General features: G+C 40.8%; 1 protein-coding gene and 1 pseudogene across 5 annotated transcripts in view; both read left to right on the top strand.

Annotated features, from left to right (window-relative positions):
- Nucleotides 1–18100, top strand: part of ZNF618 (zinc finger protein 618) — a 692337-nt gene that overhangs the window by 651067 nt on the left and 23170 nt on the right. For all 5 annotated transcript variants that reach the window (XM_053696021.1, XM_053696019.1, XM_053696018.1 and 2 more), the window contains exon 14: nucleotides 5380–5478. In XM_053696021.1, coding sequence (XP_053551996.1) covers nucleotides 5380–5478 — 99 coding nt within the window. The remainder of the gene's footprint in view (nucleotides 1–5379; nucleotides 5479–18100) is intronic.
- LOC128643259 (uncharacterized) lies at nucleotides 2823–2941 on the top strand (annotated as a pseudogene).

Genomic DNA, 18100 nt, shown 5'->3' with positions numbered 1-18100 from the left:
TTTAAAGTTTTATTTACAAGCTACGAAGGATTTTCGTCAAACATCTGCTTTGTTTGTTGTCTACTCTGGACAGAGGAGAGGCCAAAAGGCTTCGGCAACTTCTCTTTCTTTTTGGCTAAGAAGTATAATACGCTTAGCTTATGAGACTGCTGGCCAGCAGCCTCCTGAAAGAATTACAGCTCATTCTACTAGAGCAGTAGCTTCCACATGGGCTTTTAAACATGAGGCCTCTGTTGAACAGATTTGTAAGGTGGCGACTTGGTCTTCGCTTCATACCTTTTCTAAATTCTATAAATTTGATACTTTTGCTTCTTCGGAGGCTATTTTTGGGAGAAAGGTCTTACAGGCAGTGGTGCCTTCCGTTTAAGTTCCTGCCTTGTCCCTCCCTTCATCCGTGTCCTAAAGCTTTGGTATTGGTATCCCACAAGTAATGGATGAACCCGTGGACTGGATACACCTTTACAAGAGAAAACAAAATTTATGCTTACCTGATAAATTTATTTCTCTTGTGGTGTATCCAGTCCACGGCCCGCCCTGTCATTTTAAGGCAGGTGTTTTTTTGTTTTTTTTTAAACTACACCACTGCACCCTATAGTTTCTCCTTTTTTTCTTGCTTGTCTTCGGTCGAATGACTGGGGGTGGCAGTTAGGGGAGGAGCTATATAGACAGCTCTGCTGTGGGTGTCCTCTTGCAGCTTCCTGTTGGGAAGGAGAATATCCCACAAGTAATGGATGAACCCGTGGACTGGATACACCACAAGAGAAATAAATTTATCAGGTAAGCATAAATTTTGTTTTTTGCTACAACTTTGGCTTGCTCCTTACTTCTGCCTGCAACGCATCTCATGTGAGATTGGTTTCAGCGACAGATCAAGGTAAAATACTATTTAATTTATAGGAACAGAGATTATGAGGATCTGCAGATCATGTTGGACCACAGGACAAGAGATGTCTTTGACATGGTGGCACACTCACCAATCCCTAGTTCAAGGGGCCTTCTTTCTTAGGCCAGCATGGGTTAGTTCCTTTGCAATGAAAGAAGTGTCACACATATTTGTGGGCAAAATGTCATAATTGCAATTGTGTCTCAATACTTTCTCCTGGGACCATGGTCTTTGAAGCAGGAAGGATACGCTTGAATCACAAGCTGCTCCAATATTGTGACCAGCCTCATGATCTTCAGGCGGATTTAAAAGGTGTATTAGTTTCCTGGTCTTTCAAGCTGATACATCTTCCTCAATTTGTGTTGCTATCCAGGGTGATAGCCAGATCAAACAAGAACGAGTGTCTGTCATTCTGATTGTTCCAGCTTGGCCTTACAGGACTTGGTATGCAGATCTAATTCAAATGTCTTGGTGGCTTTCTCTATTAAAGGACCTTCTTTCTCAAGGGCCTTTCTTTCACCAAGATCTCAAAACTATATTTCAGTACCTGGAAATTGAATGTCTAGTGCTGCACTAAAGACATTTATCTGATAAGGTTATTGATACCTTGATTCAAGCCAGGATGCCTGTCACCAGGGTTATATATATTACATGGTGGGGGAAAACGTTTTATTGTGTTATAGCAAAGAATACGTTTTTGAATTCATTTCTTATTCCTAGAGTTCTCAAGTTTTTACAGGACAGTCTGGAGAGCTTATCTACTAGTTCTTTTACAGGTTAGATTTCAATCTTAACCAAATAGTATTACAAGAAAGTTGCCAGGATCTCTGATAATCAGACATTTATCAGGATCAGACCGGTTCTCCGACCAGTTTCTCCTCTGTGGAATCTGGTTTTGAGGGTCCTTCAAGCGTCTCCATTTGAATGCATGCATGGTTTAGACCTTCTGTAAGTATGGCTTCTGGATGTTGTATGAGCATTAAAATTCTGTATTGAAGCTACAAAAGATTTTGTTTCCTTCTTCTTTGTTCCTTCATTTTCTGGACCTTATAAGGAACAGAAAGCTAGAGCAGTTACCCTAGCCACTTGTCCTCTAGAGCAGTTGACACTTCTTGGGAATTTTGTAGACTAGATATATAATGGGGATACTTTATTAACCCCTTAGTGACCAGACCATTTTTCAATTTTCTTACCGTTAAGGACCAGGGCTGTTTTTACATTTCTGCTGTGTTTGTGTTTAACTGTTATTTTCCTCTTACTCATTTACTGTACCCACACATATTATATACAGTTTTTCTTACCATTAAATGGACTTTCTAAAGATACCATTATTTTTATAACATCATATAATTTACTATAATTTTTGTTATAAAATATGATGAAAAATTTGAAAAAAAAAATGTTCCTCCAACTTTGACCCCCCAAATCTGTTATGCATCTACAACCACCAAAAAACACCCATGCTAAATAGTTTCTAAATTTTGTCCAGAGTTTAGAAATACCCATTGTTTACCCCCTTAACCTCTTAAAGGACAGGGCATTTCACACTAAAACTTCATCAAAAGACCTTAGTATTTTTAACATTTTTGCTATCACTCCATTTAAACAGAAATATAGCCTTTTTCTTTCCTAAGATATGGAGAGTCCAAAACGTCATTCAATTACTAGTGGGAATATCACTCCTGGCCAGCAGGAGGAAGCAAAGAGCACCACAGCAAAGCTGATAAGTATCACTCCCCTACCCATAATCACCAGTTATTCTCTTTGCCTCTGTCAAGGAGGAGGGGAAGTTTTGGAGGTAATTGGTCTGATGGTTGCTTCCATGGAGATCATTCCATTTGCTCGATTCCATTTGAGAGCTCTGCAGTTATGCATGCTCAGACAGTGGAATGGAGACCATTCAGATCTGTCTCAGAGGATAGATCTAGACCAGTCGACAGCCTATCGCCAAACTACTCTGAATGCACCCGATCCTGTCTGATTTCGGAAGTTAAGCAGCATCAGGCCCGGTAAGTACCTCGATAGGAGCCTGCCTGGGAACACCGGGTGCGGTAGGCTTACTAAGGATTTTCGCCTGTCTTCTGCCCTTTTTATTTGTTTCTCGGGAAAGCGTAAAGGTCAGAAGGCTACTGCTACTTCTTTTTCTTTCTGGTTGAGAAGTATGATTCGTTTTGCTTATGAGACTGCTAGACAGCAGCCTCCTGAGAGAATTACAGCTCAATCCACAAGGGCTGTCTCGTCTTCTTGGGCTTTTAAAATTAAAGCTTCTGTGGAAAAGATTTGCAAGGCTGCAACTTGGTCTTCTCTGCACACTTTTTCCAAATTACCCACTAGTAATTGAATGACGTTGTGGACTCTCCATATCTTATAACAGAAAACAGAATTCATGCTTACATGACAAATTTCTTTCTTTCCGGATATGGAGAGTCCACATCCCCACCCTTTTATTAAGACAGTTATTTTTTACTAAATCTCAGGCGCCTCTACACCTTTGTGTTATTAATTTTTCCCTTTCCCTTCGGTGGAATGACTGGGGATTATTGGTAGGGGAGTGATACTTAACAGCTTTGCTGTGGTGCTCTTTGCCTCCTCCTGCTGGCCAGGAGTGATATTCCCACTAGTAATTGAATGACGTTGTGGGCTCTCCATATCCATAATGAAAGAAATTTATCAGGTAAACATAAATTCTATTTTTTTTATATTTACCTATCATATATATATATATATATATATTATTTTTTTGTAGACAACCCAAAGTATTAATCTAAGCCCATTTTGGTATGTTTAATGCCACCATTTCCCCAGCTTTTTCACAAACTTTAGGTTTCTCACTGAAATTATTTACAAACAGCTTGTGCAATCATTGCACAAATGGTTGTAAATGCTTTTCTGGGATCCCCTTTGTTCAGAAATAGCAGACATATATGGCTTTGGCATTGCTTTTTGGTAATTAGAAGGCTGCTAATTGCAGCTGCACACCACACTTGTATTATGCCCAGCAGTGAAGGGGTTAAGTAGGTAGATTGTAAGGTTAATTTTAGCTTTAGTGTATAGATTACCCTCCCATCTAACACATCCTACCCCTGAACATCTCTCTTCCCTCCCCCACCCACAATGGTCACCCCCATCTTAAGTACTGGCAGAAAGTCTGCCAGTATGAAAATAAAATGTTTTTTTTTTTTAATATATATTTTCTGCAGTGTAGGATCCCCCCCAAACAGCTCTCTATAACCCTCCTCCCTCTACCTATTAGCCTCCATCTTAGGTACTGGTAGCTGTCTGCCAGTACCCAGTTTAACAAAAAAAACACTACCCTACCCCCCTCCCAGATCGCTTTCCCACACTTTCCACCATAGGAGCCCCTTCTCCCTCCTTCCCAATTTTTTTTTTTTTGTAGCGTAGCGGTCCCACACGCTCCTGTACCCCTCCAGCAATGGGCCGCCCACCTCCCTCCTAACCCTCCCACTCCATCAACTATTGGCACCATAGCTGCCCAATGCAGAGAGGGCCAAAGAGTGGTCGTCTCTGCATTGGTTACTCACCGACAGGTATTGCACATTGCCTGAATATCAAGGCAGCGCTGCAATACCCTTTTCTGAGGACGTGCTAGGTACGTCTGCGGTCGTTAAGGAACATTTTTGTAGGACGTACCTTTCTGTCACTACACTTTGAGATGCGTGCCTCTTCAGGGGCTGCTTTTGGTAGGGAGGTTCTGCAGGCTGCTGTGCCTGATCAGTAATATACCTGCCTTAACTGTTGTCCCATTTTATTTCATGGTGGTGCTGTGGACTTCACTGCTTAGGTATAGGATCCAACATCTGATATATCATGGACTCTCACCATCTTAAGAAAGAAAACATTTATGCTTACCTGATAAATTAATTTCTTTCATGATGGTTAGAGTCCACAAGCTCTGATCTTTCTTTACTCAGTTTATGACAGTACTTGTTTTGCACTTTATTTTTCCCTCCATCTTCTTGGCTGTATGTATGACTGAGGGATTATAGAAAATTGGAAGGTAATGAACCTATGGAATGTAGGGTTGTTTTTGCCTCATCCTAATGGACTGGAGTGTAATCCCAAATGTGATGGATGTATTGTGGACTCTCAGCATCATGAAAAAAATTGAATTTATTTTTTGGGCATTGGCTTGAACATTTTTTTTATCTGTTTTTGTATCAAATAAAGCTTACATTTTCATCATATATATTTGAAAAGTATCTGTGTCACTTATTGGATAATAGTTTTGGGAAATTGGCATCTGCTACTTAATATGTTCCAGTGTTCACAAAGCCAACTAGTTTATTACATATATGGATGGCACCGGATATTTGATCCTAATAGAGCAGGGGTGATGAAACTGGTACAAAGGGGCACTCAAAACAAATTTGTTGGCACTCGGGATCTGAGACTTTACATATGAGTTTTGAATTTTTTGGCTTCTAAATTGCTGATTTATCCTTGAATCTTAAATTCTCTCTTGTATTTTACTTCAGCTGACAATGAAAACAACATTGCTAAAAGTCAACCCAGATCTTTACCCCCTGTGGAAGAAAACTGGAAACCTCAACCCCCCAAAAATAATACCAACAACAGTAAGTATGGCTTCTGAAAATATGGTATTGATTCCAAATAGGAGATCTACTGGTGGTTTCTCTTTATGAAATCAGTATCTGTTGTAAATACTATGATTAACCAATTCAATTTTAAAGTAAAATGTAGGAATCAACTTTCCTTGTTGTATAACTGTTACAATGAGAGGAGGATTTTTCAAAGAGCACATGATGCAATAAGACTGCCCTGTTTTCACATTTCTGAATTTGGTGATTTTTATACGTAGTCCAAATTTGCTAAATAAAGATTGATTTGCCCATGTTTCTTTGAATTAATATTTTTTTTAACTGTGATTTTTAGGGACATTGGGGGAATTTAAAAAGTGCAGTGAAGGAAATATGTACTGTTTCCATTACTAATCACCTTTAAATAAGTAAAAATGCTATTTTCTTTCATGTAATTAGCAAGAGTCCATGAGCTAGTGACGTATGGGATATACATTCCTACCAGGAGGGGCAAAGTTTCCCAAACCTCAAAATGCCTATAAATACACCCCTCACCACACCCACAAATCAGTTTTTACAAACTTTGCCTCCTATGGAGGTGGTGAAGTAAGTTTGTGCTAGATTCTACGTTGATATGCGCTCCGCAACAGGTTGGAGCCCGGTTTTCCTCTCAGCGTGCAGTGAATGTCAGAGGGATGTGAGGAGAGTATTGCCTATTTGAATGCAATGATCTCCTTCTACAGGGTCTATTTCATAGGTTCTCTGTTATCGGTCGTAGAGATTCATCTCTTACCTCCCTTTTCAGATCGACGATATACTCTTATATATATATACCATTACCTCTGCTGATTTTCGTTTCAGTACTGGTTTGGCTTTCTACAACATGTAGACGAGTGTCCTGGGTAAGTAAGTCTTATTTTCTGTGACACTCTAAGCTATGATTGGGCGCTTTTTTTATAAAGTTCTAAATATATGTATTCAAACATTTATTTGCCTTGACTCAGGATGTTCAACATTCCTTATTTTCAGACAGTCAGTTTCATATTTGGGATGATGCATTTGAATCAATCATTTTTTCTTACCTTAAAAAATTTGACTTTTTCCCTGTGGGCTGTTAGGCTCGCGGGGGCTGAAAATGCTTCATTTTATTGCGTCATTCTTGGCGCAGACTTTTTTGGCGCAAAAAATCTTTTCTGTTTCCGGCGTCATACGTGTCGCCGGAAGTTGCGTCATTTTTCTTCTGTTATGTGTGATCAGTCCACGGGTCATCATTACTTCTGGGATATAACTCCTCCCCAACAGGAAATGCAAGAGGATTCACCCAGCAGAGCTGCATATAGCTCCTCCCCTCTACGTCAGTCCCAGTCATTCTCTTGCACCCAACGACTAGATAGGATGTGTGAGAGGACTTAGTTTTTATGACTTCAATCAAAAGTTTGTTATTTTAAAATAGCACCGGAGCGTGTTATTACTTCTCTGGCAGAGTTTGAGGAAGAATCTGTCAGAGTTTTTTACTATGATTTTAACCGGAGTAGTTAAGATCATATTGCTGTTCTCGGCCATCTGAGGGAGGTAAAGGCTTCAGATCAGGGGACAGCGGGCAGAGGAATCTGCATTGAGGTATGTAGCAGTTTTTATTTTCTGAATGGAATTGATGAGAAAATCCTGCCATACCGTTAAAATGACATGTATGTATACACTTCAGTATTCTGGGGATGGTATTTCACCGGAACTACTCTGTTAAAGGTCACTAATCCTTTTTAATAACTATTTATCATGTTAAACGTTTTTGCTGGAATGTAGAATCGTTTACATTGCTGAGGTACTGTGTGAATAAATATTTGGGCATTATTTTCCACTTGGCAGTTTTTTGCTTTATTTGTGACAGTTTCGTTTCTCTTCACTGCTGTGTGGGAGAGGGAGGGGCCGTTTTGGCGCTCTTTGCTACGCATCAAAAAATACCAGTCAGTTACTTTTATTTTTCCTGCATGATCCGGTTCATCTCTGATAGATCTCAGGGGTCTTCAAACTTCTTTGAAGGGAGGTAAATTCTCTCAGCAGAGCTGTGAGAATTCTTATAGTGACTGTGAATAAAAACGTTGCTTTGTATTTTTTATGTCAAATTTAATTATTGTTATTTTACTAATGGGAACAAACCTTTGCTAAAAGTTTTGTTGTTTTAAAGTTTGATGCTATAACTGTTTTTCAGTTCACTATTTCAACTGTCATTTAATCGTTAGTACCTCTTTGAGGCACAGTACGTTTTTTGCTAAAAAAGATTATAACCAAGTTGTAAGTTTTTTGCTAGTGTGTTAAACATGTCTGACTCAGAGGAAGATATCTGTGTCATTTGTTCCAATGCCAAGGTGGAGCCCAATAGAAATTTATGTACTAACTGTATTGATGCTACTTTAAATAAAAGTCAATCTGTACAATGTGAACAAATTTCACCAAACAGCGAGGGGAGAGTTATGCCGACTAACTCGCCTCACGCGGCAGTACCTGCATCTCCCGCCCGGGAGGTGCGTGATATTTTGGCGCCTAGTACATCTGGGCGGCCATTACAGATAACATTACAAGATATGGCTACTGTTATGACTGAAGTTTTGTCTAAATTACCAGAACTAAGAGGCAAGCGTGATCACTCTGGGGTGAGAACAGAGTGCGCTGACAATGCTAGGGCCATGTCTGATACTGCGTCACAGCTCGCAGAGCATGAGGACGGAGAGCTTCATTCTGTGGGTGACGGTTCTGATCCAAACAGATTGGACTCAGATATTTCAAATTTTAAATTTAAATTGGAGAACCTCCGTGTATTACTAGGGGAGGTCTTAGCAGCTCTCAACGATTGTAACACCGTTGCAATACCAGAGAAACTGTGTAGGTTGGATAAATACTTTGCGGTACCGGCGAGTACTGACGTTTTTCCTATACCTAAGAGACTAACTGAAATTGTTACTAAGGAGTGGGATAGACCCGGTGTGCCGTTCTCACCCCCTCCAATATTTAGAAAGATGTTTCCAATAGACGCCACCACTCGGGACTTATGGCAAACGGTCCCCAAGGTGGAGGGAGCAGTTTCTACTTTAGCTAAGCGTACCACTATCCCGGTGGAGGATAGCTGTGCTTTCTCAGATCCAATGGATAAAAAATTAGAGGGTTACCTTAAGAAAATGTTTGTTCAACAAGGTTTTATATTACAACCCCTTGCATGTATCGCGCCGATTACGGCTGCGGCAGCATTTTGGATTGAGTCGCTTGAAGAGAACCTTAGTTCATCTACGCTAGACGACATTACGGACAGGCTTAGAGTCCTTAAACTAGCTAATTCCTTCATTTCGGAGGCCGTAGTACATTTAACCAAACTTACGGCTAAGAACTCAGGATTCGCCATACAGGCACGTAGGGCGCTGTGGCTAAAATCCTGGTCAGCTGATGTTACTTCTAAGTCCAAATTACTTAATATACCTTTCAAGGGGCAGTCTTTATTTGGGCCCGGTTTGAAAGAGATTATCGCTGACATTACAGGAGGTAAGGGCCACGCCCTACCTCAAGACAAAGCCAAAGCTAAGGCTAGACAGTCTAATTTTCGTCCCTTTCGGAACTTTAAAACAGGAGCAGCATCAACCTCCACTGCACCAAAACAGGAAGGAGCTGTTGCTCGTTACAGGCAAGGCTGGAAGCCTAACCAGTCCTGGAACAAGAGCAAGCAGGCCAGGAAACCTGCTGCTGCCCCAAAGACAGCATGAACCGAGAGCCCCCGATCCGGGACCGGATCTAGTGGGGGGCAGACTCTCTCTCTTCGCCCAGGCCTGGGCAAGAGATGTTCAGGATCCCTGGGCTCTAGAGATCATATCGCAGGGATACCTTCTAGACTTCAAATTATCTCCCCCAAGAGGGAGATTTCATCTGTCAAGGTTGTCAACAAACCAGATAAAGAAAGAAGCGTTTCTACGCTGCGTACAAGATCTGTTATTAATGGGAGTGATCCATCCGGTTCCGCGGTCGGAACAAGGACAAGGGTTCTACTCAAACCTGTTTGTGGTTCCCAAAAAAGAGGGAACTTTCAGGCCAATCTTAGATTTAAAGACTCTAAACAAATTCCTAAGAGTTCCATCGTTCAAAATGGAAACTATTCGGACAATCTTACCCATGATCCAAGAGGGTCAGTACATGACCACAGTGGATTTAAAGGATGCTTACCTTCACATACCGATCCACAAAGATCATCACCGGTATCTAAGGTTTGCCTTCTTAGACAGGCACTACCAGTTTGTAGCTCTTCCATTCGGATTGGCTACGGCTCCAAGAATCTTCACAAAGGTTCTGGGTGCCCTTCTAGCGGTACTAAGACCGCGAGGGATTTCGGTAGCTCCGTACCTAGACGACATTCTAATTCAAGCTTCAAGCTTTCAAACTGCCAAGTCTCATACAGAGTTAGTTCTGGCATTTCTAAGGTCGCATGGATGGAAAGTGAACGAAAAGAAGAGTTCTCTCTTTCCTCTCACAAGAGTTCCATTCTTGGGGACTCTTATAGATTCTGTAGAAATGAAGATTTACCTGACAGAAGACAGGTTAACAAAGCTTCAAAATGCATGCCGCGTCCTTCATTCCATTCAACACCCGTCAGTAGCTCAATGCATGGAGGTGATCGGCTTAATGGTAGCGGCAATGGACATAGTACCTTTTGCACGCCTACACCTCAGACCGCTGCAATTATGCATGCTAAGTCAGTGGAATGGGGATTACTCAGATTTGTCCCCTACTCTGAATCTGAATCAAGAGACCAAAAATTCTCTTCTATGGTGGCTTTATCGGCCACACCTGTCCAGGGGGATGCCATTCAGCAGGCCAGACTGGACAATTGTAACAACAGACGCCAGCCTACTAGGTTGGGGCGCTGTCTGGAATTCTCTGAAGGCTCAGGGACTATGGAATCAGGAGGAGAGTCTCCTTCCAATAAACATTCTGGAATTGAGAGCAGTTCTCAATGCCCTTCTGGCTTGGCCCCAGTTAACAACTCGGGGGTTCATCAGGTTTCAGTCGGACAACATCACGACTGTAGCTTACATCAACCATCAGGGAGGGACAAGAAGCTCCCTAGCAATGATGGAAGTATCAAAGATAATTCGCTGGGCAGAGTCTCACTCTTGCCACCTGTCAGCAATCCACATCCCGGGAGTGGAGAACTGGGAGGCGGATTTCTTGAGTCGCCAGACTTTTCATCCGGGGGAGTGGGAACTTCATCCGGAGGTCTTTGCCCAAATACTTCGACGTTGGGGCAAACCAGAGATAGATCTCATGGCGTCTCGCCAGAACGCCAAACTTCCTCGCTACGGGTCCAGATCCAGGGATCCGGGAGCAGTTCTGATAGATGCTTTGACAGCACCTTGGAACTTCAGGATGGCTTATGTGTTTCCACCCTTCCCGCTGCTTCCTCGATTGATTGCCAAAATCAAACAGGAGAGAGCATCAGTAATTCTAATAGCACCTGCATGGCCACGCAGGACTTGGTATGCAGATCTAGTGGACATGTCATCCTGTCCGCCTTGGTCTCTACCTCTAAGACAGGACCTTCTGATACAGGGTCCATTCAAACATCAAAATCTAACTTCTCTGAAGCTGACTGCTTGGAAATTGAACGCTTGATTTTATCAAAACGTGGTTTTTCTGAGTCGGTTATTGATACCCTAATTCAGGCTAGGAAGCCTGTTACCAGAAGGATTTACCATAAAATATGGCGGAAATACCTATACTGGTGCGAATCCAAAGGTTACTCCTGGAGTAAGGTTAGGATCGCTAGGATACTGTCTTTTCTACAAGAAGGTTTAGAAAAGGGTTTATCAGCTAGTTCATTAAAGGGACAGATTTCAGCTCTGTCCATCTTGTTACACAGACGTCTGTCAGAAAATCCAGACGTCCAGTCCTTTTGTCAGGCTTTAGCTAGGATCAAGCCTGTGTTTAAAGCTGTTGCTCCACCATGGAGTTTAAACTTAGTTCTTAACGTTTTACAGGGTGTTCCGTTTGAACCCCTTCATTCCATTGATATAAAAATGTTATCTTGGAAAGTTCTGTTTTTAATGGCTATTTCCTCGGCTCGAAGAGTCTCTGAGTTATCAGCCTTACATTGTGATTCCCCTTATCTGATTTTTCACTCAGACAAGGTAGTTCTGCGTACTAAACCTGGGTTCTTACCTAAGGTAGTCACTAACAGGAACATCAATCAAGAGATTGTTGTCCCATCCTTGTGTCCAAATCCTTCTTCAAAGAAGGAACGTCTTTTACACAATCTGGATGTAGTTCGTGCCCTCAAGTTCTACTTGCAGGCAACTAAAGATTTTCGCCAAACTTCTTCCTTGTTTGTCGTTTACTCTGGACAGAGGAGAGGTCAAAAAGCTTCTGCTACCTCTCTCTCTTTTTGGCTTCGTAGCATAATACGTTTAGCCTATGAGACTGCTGGACAGCAGCCTCCTGAAAGAATTACAGCTCACTCCACTAGAGCTGTGGCTTCCACTTGGGCCTTTAAGAATGAGGCCTCTGTTGAACAGATTTGCAAGGCTGCAACTTGGTCTTCACTTCATACTTTTTCCAAATTTTACAAATTTGACACTTTTGCTTCTTCGGAGGCTATTTTTGGGAGAAAGGTTCTTCAGGCAGTGGTTCCTTCTGTATAATGAGCCTGCCTTTCCCTCCCGTCATCCGTGTACTTTTGCTTTGGTATTGGTATCCCAGAAGTAATGATGACCCGTGGACTGATCACACATAACAGAAGAAAACATAATTTATGCTTACCTGATAAATTCCTTTCTTCTGTTGTGTGATCAGTCCACGGCCCGCCCTGTTTTAAGGCAGGTAAATATCTTTTAAATTATACTCCAGTCACCACTTCACCCTTGGTTACTCCTTTCTCGTTGATTCTTGGTCGAATGACTGGGACTGACGTAGAGGGGAGGAGCTATATGCAGCTCTGCTGGGTGAATCCTCTTGCATTTCCTGTTGGGGAGGAGTTATATCCCAGAAGTAATGATGACCCGTGGACTGATCACACAACAGAAGAAAGGAATTTATCAGGTAAGCATAAATTATGTTTTTACGTTCTTTTGCGCCAAAAATGTCGGCGTTCCGGATGTGGCGTCATTTTTGGCGCCAAAAGCATTTAGGCGCCAAATAATGTGGGTGTCTTATTTGGCGCTAAAAAAATATGGGCGTAGCTTTTGTCTCCACATTATTTAAGTCTCATTTTTCATTGCTTCTGGTTGCTAGAAGCTTGTTCTTTGGCATTTTTTCCCATTCCTGAAACTGTCATTTAAGGAATTTGATCAATTTTGCTTTATATGTTGTTTTTTCTCTTACATATTGCAAGATGTCTCATGTTGCATCTGAGCCACAAGATACTTCAGGAAAATCGCTGCCTGGTGCTGGAACTACCAAAGCTAAGTGTATCTGCTGTAAACTTTTGGTAGCTGTTCCTCCAGCTGTTGTTTGTATTAAATGTCATGACAAACTTGTTAATGCAGAAAATATTTCCTTTAGTAAAATACCATTACCTGTTGCAGTTCCATCAACATCTAATGTTCAGAGTGTTCCTGATAACATAAGAGATTTTGTTTCTGAATCTATTAAGAAGGCTATGTCTGTTATTCCTCCTTCTAGTAAACATAAAAAGTCTTTTTAAACTTCTCTTTATCCAGATGAATTTTTAAATGAACATCATCATTCTGATTCTAATGATTCTTCTGGTTCAGAGGATTCTGTTTCAGAGGTTGATGCTGATAAATCTTCATATTTATTTAAAATGGAATTTATTCGTTCTTTACTTAAAGAAGTCCTAATTGCATTCGAAATTGAGGATTCTGGTCCTCTTGATACTAAATCTAAATGTTTAGATAAGGTCTTTAAATCTCCTGTAGTTATTCCAGAAGTTTTTCCTGTTCCTGGTGCTATTTCTGAAGTAATTTCCAGGGAATGGAATAAATTGGGTAATTCATTTACTCCTTCTAAACGTTTTAAGCAATTATATCCTGTGCCGTCTGACAGATTAGAGTTTTGGGACAAAATCCCTAAAGTTGATGGGGCTATCTCTACCCTTGCTAAACGTACTACTATTCCTACGGCAGATGGTACTTCCTTTAAGGATCCTTTAGATAGGAAAATTGAATCCTTTCTAAGAAAAGCTCATTTGTGTTCAGGTAATCTTCTTAGACCTGCTATATCTTTGGCGGATGTTGCTGCAGCTTCAACTTTTTGGTTGGAAACTTTAGCGCAACAGGTAACAGATCATGATTCTCATAATATTATTATTCTTCTTCAACATGCTAATAATTTTATCTGTGATGCCATTTTTGATATTATCAGAGTTGATGTCAGGTTTATGTCTCTAACTATTTTAGCTAGAAGAGCTTTATGGCTTAAAACTTGGAATGCTGATATGTCTTCTAAATCGACTCTACTTTCCCTTTCTTTCCAGGGTAATAAATTATTTGGTTCTCAGTTGGATTCTATTATCTCAACTGTTACTGGTGGGAAAGGAACTTTTTTACCACAGGATAAAAAATCTAAGGGTAAAAACAGGTCTAATAATCGTTTTTGTTCCTTTCGTTTCAACAAAGAACAAAAGCCTGATCCTTCATCCTCAGGAGCAGTTTCAGTTTGGAAACCATCTCCAGTCTGGAATAAATCCAAGCCTTCTAGAAAAGCAAAGCCAGCTTCTAAGTCCACATGAAGGTGCGGCCCTCATTCCAGCTCAGCTGGTAGGGGGCAGATTACGTTTTTTCAAAGAAATTTGGATCAATTCTGTTCACAATCTTTGGATTCAGAACATTATTTCAGAAGGGTACAGAATTGGTTTCAAGATAAGACCTCCTGCAAAGAGATTCTTTCTTTCCCGTGTCCCAGTAAACCCAGCGAAAGCTCAAGCATTTCTGAAATGTGTTTCAGATCTAGAGTTGGCTGGAGTAATTATGCCAGTTCCAGTTCTGGAACAGGGGCTGGGGTTTTATTCGAATCTCTTCATTGTACCAAAGAAGGAGAATTCCTTCAGACCAGTTCTGGATCTAAAAATATTGAATCGTTATGTAAGGATACCAACATTCAAAATGGTAACTGTAAGGACTATCCTGCCTTTTGTTCAACAAGGGCATTATATGTCTACAATAGATTTACAGGATGCATATCTGCATATTCCGATTCATCCAGAGCACTATCAGTTGCTGAGATTCTCTTTCCTAGACAAGCATTACCAGTTTGTGGCTCTGCCGTTTGGCCTAGCAACAGCTCCAAGAATTTTTACAAAAGTTCTCGGTGCCCTTCTATCTGTAATCAGAGAACAGGGTATTGTGGTATTTCCTTATTTGGACGATATCTTGGTACTTGCTCAGTCTTAACATTTAGCAGAATCTCATACAAATCGACTTTTGTTGTTTCTTCAAAATCATGGTTGGAGGATCAATTCACTAAAAAGTTCATTGATTCCTCAGACAAGGGTAACCTTTTTGGGTTTCCAGATAGATTCAGTGTCCATGACTCTGTCTTTGACAGACAAGAGACGTCTAAAATTGATTTCAGCTTGTCGAAACCTTCAGTCACAATCATTCCCTTCGGTAGCCTTATGCATGGAAATTCTAGGTCTTATGACTGCTGCATTGGACGCGATCCCCTTTGCTCGTTTTCACATGCCACCTCTTCAGCTCTGTATGCTGAACCAATGGTGCAGGGATTACACAAAGATATCTCAATTAATATCTTTAAAACCGATTGTACGACACTCTCTGACGTGGTGGACAGATCACCATCGTTTAGTTCAGGGGGCTTCTTTTGTTCTTCCGACCTGGACTGTAATTTCAACAGATGCAAGTCTTACAGGTTGGGGAGCTGTGTGGGGGTCTCTGACAGCACAAGGGTTTGGGAATCTTAGGAGGTGAGATTACCGATCAATATTTTGGAACTCCGTGCAATTTTCAGAGCTCTTCAGTCTTGGCCTCTTCTGAAGAGAGAATCGTTCATTTGTTTTCAGACAGACAATGTCACAACTGTGGCATACATCAATCATCAAGGAGGAACTCACAGTCCTCTGGCTATGAAAGAAGTATCTCGAATTCTGGTTTGGGCGGAATCCAGCTCCTGTCTAATCTCTGCGGTTCATATTCCAGGAATAGACAATTGGGAAGCGGATTATCTCAGTCGCCAAACGTTGCATCCGGGCGAATGGTCTCTTCACCCAGAGGTATTTCTTCAGATTGTTCAAATGTGGGAACTTCCAGAAATAGATCTGATGGCTTCTCATCTAAACAAGAAACTTCCCAGGTATCTGTCCAGATCCCGGGATCCTCAGGCGGAGGCAGTGGATGCATTATCACTTCCTTGGAAGTATCATCCTGCCTATATCTTTCCGCCTCTAGTTCTTCTTCCAAGAGTAATCTCCAAGATTCTGAAGGAATGCTCGTTTGTTCTGCTGGTAGATCCAGCATGGCCTCACAGGTTTTGGTATGCGGATCTTGTCCGGATGGCCTCTTGCCAACCGTGGACTCTTCCGTTAAGACCAGACCTTCTGTCGCAAGGTCCTTTTTTCCATCAGGATCTCAAATCCTTAAATTTAAAGGTATGGAGATTGAACGCTTGATTCTTGGCCAAAGAGGTTTCTCTGACTCTGTGATTAATACTATGTTACAGGCTCGTAAATCTGTATCTAGAGAGATATATTATAGAGTCTGGAAGACTTATATTTCTTGGTGTCTTTCTCATCATTTTTCCTGGCATTCTTTTAGAATTCCGAGAATTTTACAGTTTCTTCGGGATGGTTTAGATAAAGGTTTGTCCGCAAGTTCCTTGAAAGGTCAAATCTCTGCTCTTTCTGTTCTTTTTCACAGAAAGATTGCTAATCTTCCTGATATTCATTGTTTTGTACAAGCCTTTTTTCGTATAAAACCTGTCATTAAGTCAATTTCTCCTCCTTGGAGTTTGAATTTGGTTCTGGGGGCTCTTCAAGCTCCACCGTTTGAACCTATGCATTCATTGGACATTAAATTACTTTCTTGGAAAGTTTTGTTCCTTTTGGCCATCTCTTCTGCCAGAAGAGTCTCTGAATTGTCTGCTCTTTCTTGTGAGTCTCCTTTTCTGATTTTTCATCAGGATAAGGCAGTGTTGCGAACTTCTTTTGAATTTTTACCTAAGGTTGTGAATTCCAACAACATTAGTAGAGAAATTGTAGTTCCTTCATTATGCCCTAATCCTAAGAATTCTAAGGAGAAATCATTGCATTCTTTGGATGTTGTTAGAGCTTTGAAATATTATGTTGAAGCTACTAAGAATTTCCGAAAGACTTCTAGTCTATTTGTCATCTTTTCCGGTTCTAGAAAAGGCCAGAAAGCTTCTGCCATTTCTTTGGCATCTTGGTTGAAATCTTTAATTCATCATGCCTATGTTGAGTCGGGTAAAACTCAGCCTCAGAGGATTACAGCTCATTCGACTAGGTCAGTTTCTACTTCCTGGGCGTTTAAGAATGAAGCTTCGGTTGATCAGATTTGCAAAGCAGCAACTTGGTCTTCTTTGCATACTTTTACTAAATTCTACCATTTTGATGTGTTTTCTTCTTCTGAAGCAGTTTTTGGTAGAAAAGTACTTCAGGCAGCTGTTTCAGTTTGAATCTTCTGCTTATGTTTTCATTTAAACTTTATTTTGGGTGTGGATTATTTTCAGCAGGAATTGGCTGTCTTTATTTTATCCCTCCCTCTCTAGTGACTCTTGCGTGGAAAGATCCACATCATGGGTAGTCATTATCCCATACGTCACTAGCTCATGGACTCTTGCTAATTACATGAAAGAAAACATAATTTATGTAAGAACTTACCTGATAAATTCATTTCTTTCATATTAGCAAGAGTCCATGAGGCCCACCCTTTTTTTGTGGTGGTTATGATTTTTTTGTATAAAGCACAATTATTCCAATTCCTTATTTTTTATGCTTTCGCACTTTTTTCTTATCACCCCACTTCTTGGCTATTCGTTAAACTGATTTGTGGGTGTGGTGAGGGGTGTATTTATAGGCATTTTGAGGTTTGGGAAACTTTGCCCCTCCTGGTAGGAATGTATATCCCATACGTCACTAGCTCATGGACTCTTGCTAATATGAAAGAAATTAATTTATCAGGTAAGTTCTAACATAAATTATGTTATTTTAATTCAGTAAAAAAATACTTTTAGCCTTTGCATTCCTCTAGAGAGGCTTACAAGCATCCTCCAATTTACCATGGTTACTACTGTTGACAAAATTACTGTCTGGGTGTCCAGTATCCAGGCCAAGGACATGGCAGGCTCCTGCAGTAGGTCTATAAAAAAATCTATTTAAAAATAAATCAGTTTAGAGAGCTTTAAAGGTACAACACTAAATGTATTTCATGCATCTCCCTCTAATCATGGGTGCCGCGATTTTGGAACCTAGTTTTCACTGCAGGTATCTGATGGAGAGTTACTGCACATGTGTAAACAGGTCAGCACTGAAATGTAGTGAAAGCTAGATTTCAACATGGCAGCATTAATGACTAGAGTGAGACGGGGAATAACTTCAACGCTATGCTTCTAAAATCTATTTATTTATTTTTATTGTTCCTTTACATTTTCCCTATACAGTAAATTTGTATTCATATCAAATCCCTAAAAACTT

The sequence above is a fragment of the Bombina bombina genome, chromosome 12 (genome assembly GCF_027579735.1).
Source record: "Bombina bombina isolate aBomBom1 chromosome 12, aBomBom1.pri, whole genome shotgun sequence".
Classification (NCBI taxonomy): Eukaryota; Metazoa; Chordata; class Amphibia; order Anura; family Bombinatoridae; genus Bombina; species Bombina bombina.
The sequence above is the reverse complement of the archived record's forward strand: the minus strand, read 5'-3'. Positions and strand labels throughout refer to the sequence as shown.